Raw genomic sequence first — 14,569 nt, 5'->3', positions numbered from 1 at the left:
TACGTACACTCCACCCCTCTCCGTGAGTGCATACTCTCCACACCTCTTTGAGTCTCCACTGAGCTCGTATTCTCCACCAGTTTCTGTGAGTGAACTCCACCTGTGTGTGTGTGTGTGTGTGTGTGTGTGTGTACACATTCTCCACCTCTCCACAAATCAACACAACAGCAAATTATTAAACGTAATGCATTTATTGTACGGTGCAACATTTAGTGTAAATTTCAGGTGAAGCAGAAACTATTTGCTGACGTATAAGAGAAAATTTGAATGAGGAGACATTTAGAAGTGTGAATTCACCCCCCCCCCACCACCCAAAAAGACTGAGGCAGAGCAGAGGCAGAGACACAGAGACACACACACACACTCACTCTGCACATGCATGCATGTACAAGCACACACAGACATACACCCACTCACACATGCACGTACAAGCGCGCAGACACACACACTCACACACACATGCTCATGCACACACGTGCACACACACGCGCACGCACGCACACACACCATATCCACGTGCTCACACTCACACACACGGCCACTTTACATGCTGTGATTTGTCGCAGAGGTGAGCAGTATAAAAGTGTGGAGAGCGATGAGCTGCAGTGGGGTACAGCCCCCCCCCCTTCTTCATCCAGACACAGGCTTACGCACTGCTCTTCTTCTGGGACAGGTTGATCTTGTCCCCCAGACTCAAAGCCATGCCCTGCGGAGAAAGAGAAAGGGAAAGAGGAAGAGTAAACAGTCTTTCACTTTCCATGTATGTACACTCCTCCTGATCTGAGGAAGGCCATGAGCCCCCTCTCCCTCTCTCCGGCTGGTACAATAACAAGCGAAGGATTGTCGTAGTATGCCAAGACATAATGAATGCTGAGCGCGTGTGCAGTGCCAACAGCCCAATATGTCTCAGTAAAGGGGAGTGCGTACATGAACAGACCCGTATTCGCCTCCCCCCCCCCATCCTGTCCTTCCATCTGGCTCACGTCACACTTGGACCGGAACCAGCACCCTCTCTCGCGCATTTCGCTTAATCAATACACTCCCTTAAAGGCCAATTAGTCACAGAATAAAGCAGATGCAATCACGCTGAGTGAATAGCCCAAGCACAGCGGAACATATTCTTCAAAATCCATAAAGCTCCATCATGCATTAGTGCTGGGATTAACCCCGCGCATTGTGATAGCCCCTGGGTGGGGTGGCGGTGCGCTATTAACTCTGCAGCCCTGTGTGATAGTATGTAGGGAAAAGGGCTTTGACTCGTAGGGGTTGCAGGGTCAAATCCCACGTTGGTCACCCTTTACCAAAAAAAGTACTTAACCTGAATGGTTTGAGATCTCCTGCTACATTAGTGTACGGTATGAAAAAATTTAAGCCGCAAAATCACTCCTTGGTGCTTGTGAGTATAAGGGACTAATCTGATCTGAGCTCAATGCTTGAGCCATTTTCAGCTGTATGCTGCAGTAAAGAGCTGATCTGGGGTCAGTGTGCAGGGCAGCCTGAGCCGATCCTGGCTGCTAATGAGAGCAGTGGACTGATCTGGGGTCAGTGTGCAGGGCAGTCTGAGCCAATCCTGGCTGCTAGTGAGTGAAATGGACTGATCTGAGGTCAGCGGGGGCGGGGCTCACCTGGCTCTTGGCCCGGATGCGGATGTGGCCGCTGACGGGCGAATCGGGGCCCAGGTGGACGGGCCTCTCGATGCTGACGTTGGCGAGGGCGTCCTCGCCGAAGATGGAGCGGGCGTACAGGTTGGCAGCCATGAACCCGCAGAAGCCAGAAAGAGCCTGGTCAAGGAGGAGAGGACGCAGGGGTCACATGACAAGAAAAAAAACAACTTTCTTTCACACAGTCCAGTGCACTGAAGACAACACCTCAACGTTTCCACATTCCATTTTCACACATTAATGAAAGTAGCGATTCTGAGGTACTCTACTGAGTGCACTTAATTTCCTGCCAAATATATATAAATTTAGAATATTATTTTTTTTAACCGAGAAATTTCAACAAACCTATTTTATAACAAGACAGTTATTCAACCAATAATTTATTAACCTTAACAACACAAGCAAGCACTGGCTACAATGCGGTGCGGTGCTGCAATGCAGTACCATTATACAGCGCTGCAAAACCTTTTCTCCTTTTCGCAGAATAGCACTTGGGTCATTGGGAACGACTTTGTGTCCCGATGAGTGAAAGATGATGACTGTGTGACGTATGCAGCAGAGGCAGTTCATGCAATTAACAATTCAACACTAATCAGGGCTGCGTTTCATGTGCTGAAGAACAATACCTTCCCTCATAACAATCAACTGATTTTGGGCTCTACAATGCAGACAAAATACAAAATCAAAATCTTTAAGTCCTCTGTGCAAAACCCACCCATTGTCACTGCCTTGTGCATGCAAAATAAGCTTTAAAAGACAAAGGAAGACCCCACTAACCGGGGAAACGTGCAACTTTTTTAAAGACACCTTAAACAAATGTAACTGCACACATGCATACATACTGAAAATACACATATATGCATACGCAATGCAACTGCGCATTACCTTCTCGGGAGTCAGGCACCTCATGTTAGTGGAGCTGAGGATGTGATGCAGGTACTCGTTCAGGTCTGTGATGTTCGTGTTCACCGTCACCTAAGAAAGGTCAAAGAGGAGCACAGGCCATGTGACTCCCCCTCTCTTGGGCGAGATCCGCACATTTGCTTCATGAAAGACTCCAGGCTAGGGCCCCACCCCCTCTTACCTTATTCTCCCACTCAAACTCCGCCCACATCTGCCGGAACTCGGCGTCGGTGCAGGAGGCCGGCTGGATGTAGTCCATGATGTCGATGTGGATGTCACTCAGGACCACGCAATTCCTGTCACTGGCAGCACCGGACACGTCGTACACTGACACACACACACAAAAAAAACACACACACACCCACCAAGATCAGCACCACTCCGCTAACATGTATCAACATTAAAACTGCAGATCAGAACCACTATTTAGTGTGGCAGTGAAGGGAAAAGAGGGGGCCCATCTTACCGATGTTGCCGAATATGATGCCGTTCTCTGTGGAAGCCACCTTTACGTTAGCCTTAATGTTGGCAAAGTCATGGGGGGCCAGTGTGAGTGGGGAGGGTTTTTCCACAAGCTTCAGGTCACCTGCGGGATTCACAGGAGGCACCATCATTGCCTCTGAGCACTTAAAATACCAAATTCGAAATGCTAAAAATGAGGTTATACAGGGAGACTGCCATCTTCACACTCACCCAGAGTGGCCAGCTCCAGGGTGCAGTTCTGCAGGGTGTCGCTGGTCTGGTTCACCACCAGGACGTCCAGGACGATGTCGTACTGGTTGACGTGGACGTAGGCCTCGGCGTAGACAGGGTCCGAGAACCCGGTCAGCTGGGTGACCTGCGGCACAGCGGGAGCAGCGGTCACCTATCGGCCAATCAGCACGCGAGTGCTGCCGGTGAACACCGCAACCGCGACCTCAACCGTAACCGCAACCGCAACCTCAACCTCAACCTCAACTGCAACCTCAACCTCAACCGTGACCGTGCCTCATGCGAGAATGCAGGCGAGCACGCGTTCGTCCGCTCAAACCAGCGGGAAAAACAGAGCCGCAGTGCAGCACGTCTTTATCGCTCAGTGTTAGTGCCTTATAGGCACCAAAGGACTGACTGATTAAAAGAGGCCATTTGTTTCTTTTTTAACGGTATTTTCTCAGGAATCCCAATCATAAACACTTGCTGTTAACAAATGGAATTCATGAAATTCCACTGAACCCAGCAGTCAACAACCTGTAAGATACCACTGAGGCAACAAGTACTATTGACCAGAGGCGCCATCTACTGGACAATACTGGATGCACAGCATTCTCTGCACCACAGAGAGCACAGCCGGCTCAAAGAGGAAGATAACATGCTTCATGTTCAACACGTCACTATCAAACACCTATCCATGTGCGCACAGAGACATACTGCTCAATTCAAGAAAAACTGACATAGAAATGAAGCAACAATTCCCACTCAGAGAGTGTCTGAGAGTTCTTAAACCATAACTAATAAACTAATACTAGTAACTCATAAAAAGTGTATTTTCAGGGAAATTCTTGAAACATTTGCTAAATTATCATGTCATACAGTAAACAAATAACCCCGAGCCAGCATTATTAACACACACAGACCGTTGCCATGGCGCACTGACCCCGTACCTTGTTGAGCTTAGAGGCCAGCGGGTCGTTGGCCTCCTTTCTGGGCGTGTTGCCCATGGCAGCCAGCAGGCTCAGCTGGAACAGGTCCTCCTTGGACGCCATCTCGCTCTTGGCGGTCAGCTGCATGAAGGAGATGGGGTCGTCCGCCTGCACGGTCACGCTGCGCTTCTCCGACTCTTTCTGCGGAGAGAAACAGCCGACATACACAACACGGTCATTTCCCCCTTTACTGAACCCACATAATCACGCTAAGAGTCGAATTAACACTGAACACTACACTGTGAGCAAAGCAGGATTAAACCAGACACACACAGCAAAACGCTGAGTGCTAAATCAACTCCAACAGAGTACACAACATCCCTTCTGACTCAAATGAACTCAAAGTTGAGTGGGGAGAAAACAGAGTAATATGTACTTGCTCAGAATGAATAAACAGTCAGGGTCAATATTAACACCTTAAATGTGAATTTGAGTGGCAGCGGGTGCGAGAGGCCCCACCTTCTGCGAGATCTTCTCCTCCTCCAGCCGCACGCTCAGCAGGTGGGACAGCGAGCGGCGGCACTGCTTGTTGAAGATGTCGTCCATGAGGGGCGGGCACTCGGACAGCACCTTCAGGCACAGCGAGATGCGGTCCACGTCGTCGTCCGTGATGGGCTTCTTGGGCAGCGACGACTTGCCCAGGTGGAGCACGGTGGCCATGATCAGCATCGACTCGGCCACAAAAGACTAGGGGGGGGCGGGGGGAAGAGGCAGGGAGGGAGCGCGTTAGCCCTGAGCAAACAGCCAGAACTGACTCTAAAGGGAGAACGCGTGACCGCAAACTCCTGCTTTAGTGCTCATCACAGCCCCTGTAGTTAATTGGGGAGAGCACAGACAGCCATGTGATCCACTCAGGGGCACGTAGTGTGGGGCTGCTGGTCAGTCAGGAGCCGTTTCCAGGTTTAAAAAATTATTTTGGTGAAAATCATCACAGGTTTGATGTGTGGTATGGTGGTGCACACGCTAAACTCACGTTGTGTTTCCTCTTGTCCTGCACCAGGGCCATGTAGCGCAGAGCCACCTTGGTCAGGGTGGTAGCCAGAGAGGCGGCGACGTAGAAATCACCGTCCATTAGGAACCCCCGCAGAGGAGGCCTACGAGAGAGAGAACCACACCCAGGAGATTAAATAACTACCACTGTGCCTGGGTATCTTTCACAGAGGAGGCCTACGAGAGAGAGAACCACACCCAGGAGATTAAATAACTACCACTTTGCCTGGGTATCTTTCACAGAGGAGGCCTACGAGAGAGAGAGAACAACACCCAGGAGATTAAATAACTACCACTGTGCCTGGGTATCTTTCACAGAGGAGGCCTACGAGAGAGAGAACCACACCCAGGAGATTAAATAACTACCACTGTGCCTGGGTATCTTTCACAGAGGAGGCCTACGAGAGAGAGAACCACACCCAGGAGATTAAATAACTACCACTGTGCCTGGGTATCTTTCACAGAGGAGGCCTGTGAGAGAGAGAGAAAAACACCCAGGAGATTAAATAACTACCACTGTGCCTGGGTATCTTTCACAGAGGAGGCCTACGAGAGAGAGAACCACACCCAGGAGATTAAATAACTACCACTGTGCCTGGGTATCTTTCACAGAGGAGGCCTACGAGAGAGAGAACCACACCCAGGAGATTAAATAACTACCACTGTGCCTGGGTATCTTTCACAGAGGAGGCCTGTGAGAGAGAGAACCACACCCAGGAGATTAAATAACTACCACTGTGCCTAGGAGTCTTTCACAGAGGAGGTTAAAACAAACAGGTCAATCAGACGAGGACTTCAGGAGGAAAACTGAAACCCCGCCCCCACCCTCTGAAACACTCCACTCGATGCCCTGTCTGAAGCAGAAGCACAGCGTGACATAGCTTCGGCGGGACACTTTACCTGTCCCCGTCTTTCTTGGAGGGCCGGGACGAACTGAGCGCGCTCTGTGTGACGTAGGTGCCCATCTCCGTCACCAGCTTCTGAGCGGGCGCCACGCTGACCTCCTCTTCCGGTTTCACATCTCCCGCCTCACGCTTAATCTCGCTCTCTACGATGGGGATCTGTGTGCAGGACATGGGGCAGAAGCATTCTTTAAAGAAGAGCGGTGCTCTTATGAAAAAGCTGCTGTTTCTTAATATTACTAAACCATTACTACAAAATAAGAACAGCACAGAGGAATTTCACCAAAACCCTCATACAACTGGTGACATTACAAACTAAAAAGCATGTGTGCTGAAGCCATGAAGTCAGAGAAGAACACCAAGAACGCACAACACTTTCATCATCTGGAGGGAGGTAAAAGCTATCTCCTGCTGTTCAGAGATCTGGGGTGTTCATACACGTTTGGTGAGCGTGGCTCCTGTGTCCTGTTCTATTAGAACCACTCAAATGAATCGGGCAGGAACGCACCTCTCCCAGTGACCTGCGGACCTCTGTCATCACACTCTGGATGTCCTCCTTGGTGCTGCAGTACTCTCCCAGAATCCACAGCGCCCCCCTGTAGATCCTGGCACAGCAAACAATCATCTTAACACTGAACCACACAGTACCATCATCCAACAACCAAGAGAGAGCCACACTGAAGCATGTGTTAGCTCTCAAGTTACAGCAAAGAGTGAAATAGTAATGAGCAGTCAGCACTAGCTCAAAAAGGATCCTTCACTTTAAACTAAACTTAAATGAATATACATATATATATATATACATAAACAGTGAACACATGCACACGCACATGCCCAACACAGTACTTTTCCCTGAAATACCACAGTTGAGTGGACACATCTCTCTTGTTCAGGGGTTCACGGTGTCTTACTTGACTGTCTTGATGGCATGGAAGACCTCCAGCATCTTCTCGATGATGAGCGGCCTCAGGGTGTCGAACCTCTGGATGGCCTCACGCACGAACTCCAGCACGTCAGCCGCGGCTGCCTCGTTAGTGTCGCTCAGGAACTCCATCAGCTGGCGAACACGCAGGAATCACATCACGTCAGCACGTACAACTGGGCCCAATCACATCACGTCAGTACATACAACAGGGCCCAATCACATCACGTCAGTACGTACAACAGGGCCCAATCACATCACGTCAGTACGTACAACAGGGCCCAATCACATCACGTCAGTACGTACAACAGGGCCCAATCACATCACGTCAGTACGTACAACAGGGCTAGACAGCTCAACTGGGAACCGGCTTCTTTGGCTTCTCTCCAGTTCTACACATCTGTGAGAGTCACGCAATTCTGCGGAAGTCCGGTGTGAAAGACAATGTCCAGGTGCCTTAAGAATGGCTTAGATTTCATGCGTGGCTGAACAGTGTAATCACTGAATCTTAACAAGAATTAATTACTAACAAGCTCCCATCTAACCAATGGGAAAACACTATAATTACAGGATTACTTACCTGATTATTTGAATGCCAAAATCTCAAGTTCACAGTGCGGCACTTACAACCAGCACACCACACACCTGTAGAGTTCCACACACCGCAGTGGTGCTCCTTCTAAGGGGAGGGACAGGGCTGAGCTAGCACAGGGGCTGTACAGTGCGTGTGTGCGGACAGGAAGTGAGCTCACCACGGGGATGACGTTGGCGGCCATGTCGGGGAAGCGCACGCTGCAGGAGTGGAGGGTGCGGACCAGCAGCTGCCGGTACTTGTCCGTGTCCTCGTGCTCCGTCACGTTGTTGGTCTTTATCACCTCCTTCTTCAGGACGATCACCAGCTGCAACACGCCAAAGCCCCGCCCCCTGTTTAAACCACACCCCCTAATGCACGGGAGGCAGCTCCCGCACTTACACCGAAGACAACCCCCAACTCGTAAAATATTCTAAAGCAGGGATAACGAGTCTTTACTTGCTGCTGAGGACAGTATAGGGATCCTCAGACCACAGTTAAGGAACAGTTAAGGGACTCAGGGGGTCAGATTCTGGGTCCTAGAGAACTGGACCATAAAACGCACCTCCTCCACGTTCCGGGACGAGACCAGGTCCAGGGCCAACTGCAGGGTCTTCTTACGGACCTCCAGATCGGGCGTGGTCAGGACCCGCAGGATATCCATCACTAGATCCTGCGTGACACAAAGCATTATGGGATATCAGTGCTGATAGGGAAGAACTACTTTCAGCAAGCATGCCCGGGTCTATCAGAGCCAAGCATTCAACATTAAGGCACCAGCAATCAATGCAGCACAACTTTGCCAAAGATGGCAGTGAGCCAAAATGTTATGACCTTTATGCAAAAACAATGACTAATGACTAATACTCTTTTGAACAATATGAATCTGTCTTCATCCTGTTGGCTTAAATAAATGAGTCATGAATTTCAACTAACCACTTCTGAAATTCAGCCAGGTACTAATACTTATAGGTATTACTCTGCGACCAGAAGTAAATGGCATGTTGTCCAGCCATCACTGCTGAATAGGGCAGGACGGGAGCTAAGAGAGCAGATCACACAGTGCAAACGGGCCCCTGTGTGGGGAGTGCGCGTGCGTTTCGGTGGGGTGTCCTGGCTGAGCTGCTCGCAGTGGGAGGAGTTTACTCAGACGCAGGTGAGCTCACCTGCAGCACGCGCTCGTGGGCGGGCTGTTCCTTCAGCTCGATCAGCCGGTCCAGCACGATCAGCTTCACGTTGTTGTCGCTCTCCTTTATGATCAGGTCGATGTAGCACTGAGCGGCAGCCTGCAGAGCACAGAGTGGGGTCAGAGCAGCCCCTCTGCTTTCAACATGGACTGGATTTTTCACACAGCATTAAACAATAAGCCGGCTTTACAATTAAAATGCAATTAAAACTTCTTTATTACTTTACGAAATGGGCGGAAAGGTCTGTTCTCATCATCATTCATGCACACGTGTATGTGTGTGCGTGTGCATGTAGACATGTGTGCGTGCGTGCAGGTGTGTGTACATGTGCCTACATGTGTGCCTGTACACAAGTGTTTACAAGTTTGTGTGTGTACGTGTATGCATGTGTGTATACATATACTATGTGTATGCCTGTACGTTTGAGCAAATGTGAAGGCATATGCATGCATACGCGTGCCTGTACACGTGAGTGTGTGTGTGTGAGAGAGCGTGTGTGTGTGCGTGTGTGAGAGTGTGTGTGTGTATGTGTGTGTGTGTGTGTATGTGTGAGTGTGCGTGTGTGTGTGTGTGTGTGTGAGTGTGTGTGAGAGCGTGTGTGTGTTACTGTGTGTGTGTGAGAGCGTGTGTGTGTGTGTGTGAGTGTGAGAGTGTGTGTGTGTGTGTGTGAGTGTGTGTGTGTGGGTGTGTGTACATGTGTGTGAGAGAGTGTGAGTGTGTACGTGAGTGTGAGAGAGTGTGTGTGTGTGTGTGAGAGTGTGTGTGTGTACATGTGTGTGAGTGTGTGTGAGAGAGAGTGTGTGTGTGCGTGTGTGTGTGTGTGTGTGTGTACGTGTGTGTGTGTGCGTGTGCATGTGTGTACGTGTGTGTGTGTGTGTGTGCATGCACGCTCAGTGGGGCAGTACCTTGACGGCGGTGGGCGCGCTGGACAACGTGACCAGCGTCCCTGCAGCCTCGTACTTGACCGCGGGGCTGGAGGACTGCAGCAGGTTGTAGATGCAGCGGATGAAGCGGGCGCGCTCAGAGGGGTTGGCGTGGCACACCTGCACACGAGGGCAACGCCAGTGACATCAGAGACCCCGTCACACGAACACAGTGCCACCCCGTGTTACTACGGTATACTGGCACTCTACAGCACCGCTCTGCAGTGCTCACCGTCAGAGCATTTATAATAAACCCGCGACCTAAATGTGACCCTGCCCTCTGTTCTATCGTCCATTACATCTCCTCTCTCCCTCCATTTTGATTGCAAAGGTAAACGCAACGGTGCTTTGATTACACAGGAATCCATGACAGAGCTTTGATTACGTAGGTTTATATCACACAGAAGGACCTTACTATAAGCAGGCGCACTGAGAGGAATGTTTCATTCAGTACTCTCATCTACATAATGTAAAACCCTGAAGGGCTTTACACCGAGAGGGAAATTTCTGTGCCTGATGCAAGATATTTCATGAAAGGATCGAAAGGCACTGATGTGGAGCCTTCACAGAATGAGACTGGCTCACCGGCACCTACCTTGTAGATCAGCTCCACGATGACCAGCTGAAGGATGTCTCCAAATGTGTGCACCTGGTCAATGCAGGTGCTCAGGTAGTCCAGCGCTCTATCCTGCACCACAAACAAACGAGTGAAAATGGACATGTGCACAGCAGATTCCATTTGAGCTGCACAGTATTCTGAAATAAAAGACAAACTCCTCAGCACAAACAAACAACGAGCATTCCCTCTCTGTTTACCTGATCAGCGTGAATGAGCATCATGAAAGCATTCCTCTTGCAGCTGGCGTCTTTCTCGTTTACCAGGAAATCGTGGATTAGCTCTGGAGCGTCGGGGATCAGATTTTCAAAATTCCTACAGAACAAAACCAACGTTCATTCAGCCTGATATTTAAGAGTTATTTCCTCCAGTTTTGAAAAGAAAACACTGTCTGATTTCAGTACGTTCAGCCTGTCCTTCAACGGGCTCATCCCACAAATGTAGGTGGGCCATCCACCTAGTCTCACATACAGAGCTATATGTCTAGTCACACGCACACGCACGCACACGCACACACCTGTAGATGGTGTAGATGGCTAAGACGGCATTCCTGCGCACGTAGCTGTGCCTGTGCTCCAGGCAGGCCCGGATGGCGGGCATCAGCGGCTCCAGGAGCTCCGCCTCCTTCAGCTTGCACAGGAAGCGCAGCGTAGAGCCCCGGATGAACTCGTTGGGATGCTGCAGGTCCTGAAGAGAACAGAGCGTTTTCCCGCTTAAAAACTCGCCTCAAAATAATTACCCCTGCCCTTTTTTCCTCCCCGTCTCTTCCCAATTTGGATATGGACACGGTACCTACACTGACTAAGCCGCCCTCGAACCCGCGTTACCTTCCTGTAGGCGTCGCACACCAGGATCATCTCCTGCAGCAGCTTGCCATCGGGCGTGGTCTTGGGCACGATCTCCCAGAAGACCAGCAGCAGCTTCTTGATGGTGTGGTCCTGCAGCGGCAGCACGAAGCGGATGATGGTCATCAGGAGGCCCGGAAGCTTCTCCCCGTTCAGGATCATGATGATCACCTTCTTCAGCGCCTCCGTCTTCGCCTTGATCTCCCCCTTTTCTGCACGAGAGAGGAACCGGCATCACGTGTAAAACAATGAAGGGCACGGTGCTGGCTTCAACAGAAATACATTTTCAGCCGTTCATACGAACTGGCTTTTTACATTAGTACAATTATAGTAAACACAGCAGAAGAGAAGGCAAATGAATAAATTAATCAGCAAAAGAATTACATTTCCACTGGAACAAAACTCCAGCAAATGATTTTCTTTACAATGACTTGAATTAACAATTAATTAAATAAATAATTTACCCAAATCTGCCTTGAGGCTGATTTCGGTGGGAGGCTCCGAGTCGGTCGGGACATTTATGAGGGTGTAGCACACGTTTTCGGCAGCTGTCATGGTGCCGGTGGGTTCACTTCTTCCTTAGGAATGCACTGGTCAGAGCTCTTCGGGCAACTCCCTGAAAGTATTAAAAAAAAAAAAAAGCATTTTCAGTATAATTCGTAACTCACTTAGTCAGCTAAAGAAATACACAAGTAGCATGTTGAGATACAAATGGATTGTTTCACCTTCAATTCAAGGGTCAAACTACTGTCACAAAACAAGAAGGGAGATAATTCACTTTATGATTAACTCTACAGACTGCAGCGGTCTTTTTCCAGCATTTTATTTAAAAGCAGGAAGCTAAAGTTGTTGTTTTTCTTTAAGGTGAGCGGAGATGGAACCAAAATCAGCCATTCAGAATATCAAGGTAAGGATTTGTATAAGGCAGGATTTTTTGTTCTTGCCAGTCTCACTCTCCCAATCAGCTCCCTCCCTGTCAGGTGTCCAAACCGTTTTTTCAACAGCGCAATGTAGTCTTGATGCCCTGAGCTAGTTTGCCTCCTGCCTGTCACGTCATTCTTGCCAAGTCAACTAAGAAGGTGAGCGCTCTCTCTCCCCACATTTCACACTCATACTAGGAGTTCCCCAATGCTCAGTGCTTGCCCTTCTTTGGTTCTCCGATTACGTTAAATCACGTTTATCTTGTGCCCGCAGATGTACAAATAGCCTACTGTTAGGCTGATGACACTCAGCGATTTGCTTTCAAACACAACAGTTAGCTAATAGCTTCCTAGTTTAATCATACCATTAACTACAAACAAGCTGGCGAAGCAATGCTACCTCGCTAGCTAACAGCTAGAAATAGAAAATACGCGCAAGTAAAATTATCTGGTTGCGCCTGTTGGCTATTTGACAGGTAACACGTACGCAGTGCTCGCACATACAATTATCCTCTCATTGAAGCAGTTCACTCATTTCTTACTACATTACACCAACAGTCTGGGAACAGAAAGAGTAACTTGCGGGATGTGCAACAGCTTCGCGCAACTTCATTAAACATGAACAGAACCGGCCTTGAGGCTTCAATTCAGGAAGTGAACTTGGCTAGCCAACTAGCTACTAACTTTCAGCAAACAAGCTAATAAATCGAAATGGCCTAGCAATGAAACTAACAAAGTTAGTGAAGCGGTATATTCAATGAGGCTTGTTAGCCAAATGCAAGATTTCTTAGCTATGTCAACTTGATTATGACGTTACTTAGTTTTAGCTGGTGCAGGCAAATTGAGTTAGCAAGCTCCTTTTGTACGGTAAGGCGAGCTGTCTTGCCATTTTCTAGAAGAAACGATCCACCGCTACGTATTTAGCTATATTCAGAAATATTTATTCGACATCACTCTGTGGTTATTTTGGTCATTTATTACCTTTAAAATGTCGTTTCAACGTTCCTTTTAGTAATGTACACGCAGCTCTTCAGTCTTTTTCTGTGTGCTGTCTCCTCAAGGCTGCTTCTTACCAATGACGTGGAACTCTGAGCCACATCAATACTACAGAAAGCCTAGTGGGCCAAAACAGTGTGTAACATGGAAAAAACGACAGGGGTATCTCTGGCCTCCCAATTTGGAATAGCACCACCCTGGCTACTTGTGGTATTGCAATTTTTGTTGTGCTGTCCTGTTCCATACTTTAGAACCCATTTTATCGAATAAGCACACTACTGCTAGCTATGATCAGGCAAAGTAAATTTTATGCCGTTAAGGTCTACTCGACTTGAAGGCTGTGTCATCTGTAAATGTAAATATGATATACATTATTTTGCTAACTAAAGCACTTCTCTGGAAAGGGTTCCTACTGACCAGCCATTACTGCTGAGTGTTTCTTGAACGAAGTGAAAAAAGAGACTGGCTTGCGAGGCTAAGTGTTTCCCAACAGAACATACTTGTTCCCAGCTATTATAAATCATTCAGTGTCATTCTGTGTCAATGAAGCACAACATTAGCCTTTGAGCATGAGCTGTTAGTTCTGTGAAAGAACACTTCAATAACTTCAATATAAAACAAACTAAGGACAATGATAATAAAGCATTCTCAATTAGTTTGCCTGAAGCAGCTCAGAAAACACACAGGTTTACTGATACAGCAAGACATTTTCAGGGAAGGTTTGTGTTTATTTAGACGTATTAACTAAAACGACATAAGCAGAACAAAATTCAGGTGACCACCTACCTGTCTTGGCAAAAAACCAAAGTTAACAATGCATTAAGTGACTTAACATAACTGGTACACTGATTTATACTTACTGAAACCAACTGAAACATGTTAAAGTGTAATACTGGACAGAAAGCACAGCTTATCTGTGAGTGTTGAGGATTGAGAGCAGGCCTTTGTTCAAACTCTGTGACAGCCCAGACTAAACGGGACTAGGCTGAATTGGACCAGACCAGTTCAGTTGACTGTGTTCTGTTCTGTAGGCACTTCCTTGGCCTTCTGGGCTACATGTAGAACATAGCAGAGGATAGATGTTAATTATACAGAGAGGATAACTGGAAAAGACACAGACATCGTACCAAAGCACGTAGCACACAAACCCAAAATCAGCGATAGTGCTAGACAAGAGGTGAACAATATAATACTTCTCGCCAACTTAGATTTCTCTATGCCTACGCAACACAACTTTAAGAAAAGAAAAGCGTGGAAATCAACTCAAGGCTTGTGTGTTCCAGTAAGCTTAACAGTTAAATTGCGCCACAGCACGCTAGCAAAATGTGCTAGCCAAAAATCAGAAGATAATTTCTAAATTTACATAACATTCTGATTATGCCAAAATCTAAAATATGGTGTGCTGTGACAAGCTAGTATCTGCCAATAAGCAAAACGCTGTGCATTGTCAGCGA

General features: G+C 48.1%; 1 protein-coding gene across 2 annotated transcripts; it reads right to left on the bottom strand.

Moving 5' to 3' along the window:
• Positions 1-172: 172 nt before the first annotated feature.
• LOC135255608 (coatomer subunit beta-like) lies at positions 173-14,167 on the bottom strand. Of its 2 annotated transcripts, none has more exons than XM_064337026.1 (22): positions 13,976-14,167; positions 11,664-11,815; positions 11,182-11,411; positions 10,872-11,041; positions 10,555-10,669; positions 10,334-10,426; positions 9,721-9,858; positions 8,795-8,914; positions 8,194-8,301; positions 7,810-7,956; positions 7,047-7,192; positions 6,644-6,740; positions 6,134-6,294; positions 5,217-5,337; positions 4,703-4,930; positions 4,205-4,384; positions 3,258-3,402; positions 3,031-3,150; positions 2,746-2,891; positions 2,547-2,636; positions 1,626-1,781; positions 173-706 (listed from the first exon to the last, which is right to left on the bottom strand). In XM_064337026.1, the coding sequence occupies exons 2-22, from the start codon at positions 11,752-11,754 to the stop codon at positions 647-649; spliced, it is 2,862 nt and encodes a 953-aa protein (XP_064193096.1). In that variant the 5' UTR covers positions 11,755-11,815; positions 13,976-14,167; the 3' UTR covers positions 173-646. The 2 variants fall into 2 exon arrangements, with proteins under 2 accessions (XP_064193096.1, XP_064193095.1); XM_064337025.1 differs by lacking the exon at positions 13,976-14,167 and adding an exon at positions 13,101-13,260.
• Positions 14,168-14,569: the final 402 nt, after the last annotated feature.

Source organism: Anguilla rostrata, chromosome 5 (assembly GCF_018555375.3).
Source record: "Anguilla rostrata isolate EN2019 chromosome 5, ASM1855537v3, whole genome shotgun sequence".
In the NCBI taxonomy this organism is placed as follows: Eukaryota; Metazoa; Chordata; class Actinopteri; order Anguilliformes; family Anguillidae; genus Anguilla; species Anguilla rostrata.
Note: the sequence above shows the minus strand (reverse complement) of the source record. Positions and strands in the feature narration are given on the sequence as shown.

What these genes read in the sequence shown, in the direction of transcription:
- LOC135255608 (XM_064337026.1), bottom strand. Translation starts at nt 11,754, where the DNA reads ATGACAGCTGCCGAAAACGTGTGCTACACCCTCATAAATGTCCCGACC. An exon ending in TCCAAGAAAGACGGGGACAG is followed by an intron (nt 5,338 to 6,133) that starts GTAAAGTGTCCC and finishes TCTCTCTCGTAG; the next exon opens with GCCTCCTCTGCGGGGGTTCC. An exon ending in TGGCCTCTAAGCTCAACAAG is followed by an intron (nt 3,403 to 4,204) that starts GTACGGGGTCAG and finishes GCTGTGCCGCAG; the next exon opens with GTCACCCAGCTGACCGGGTT.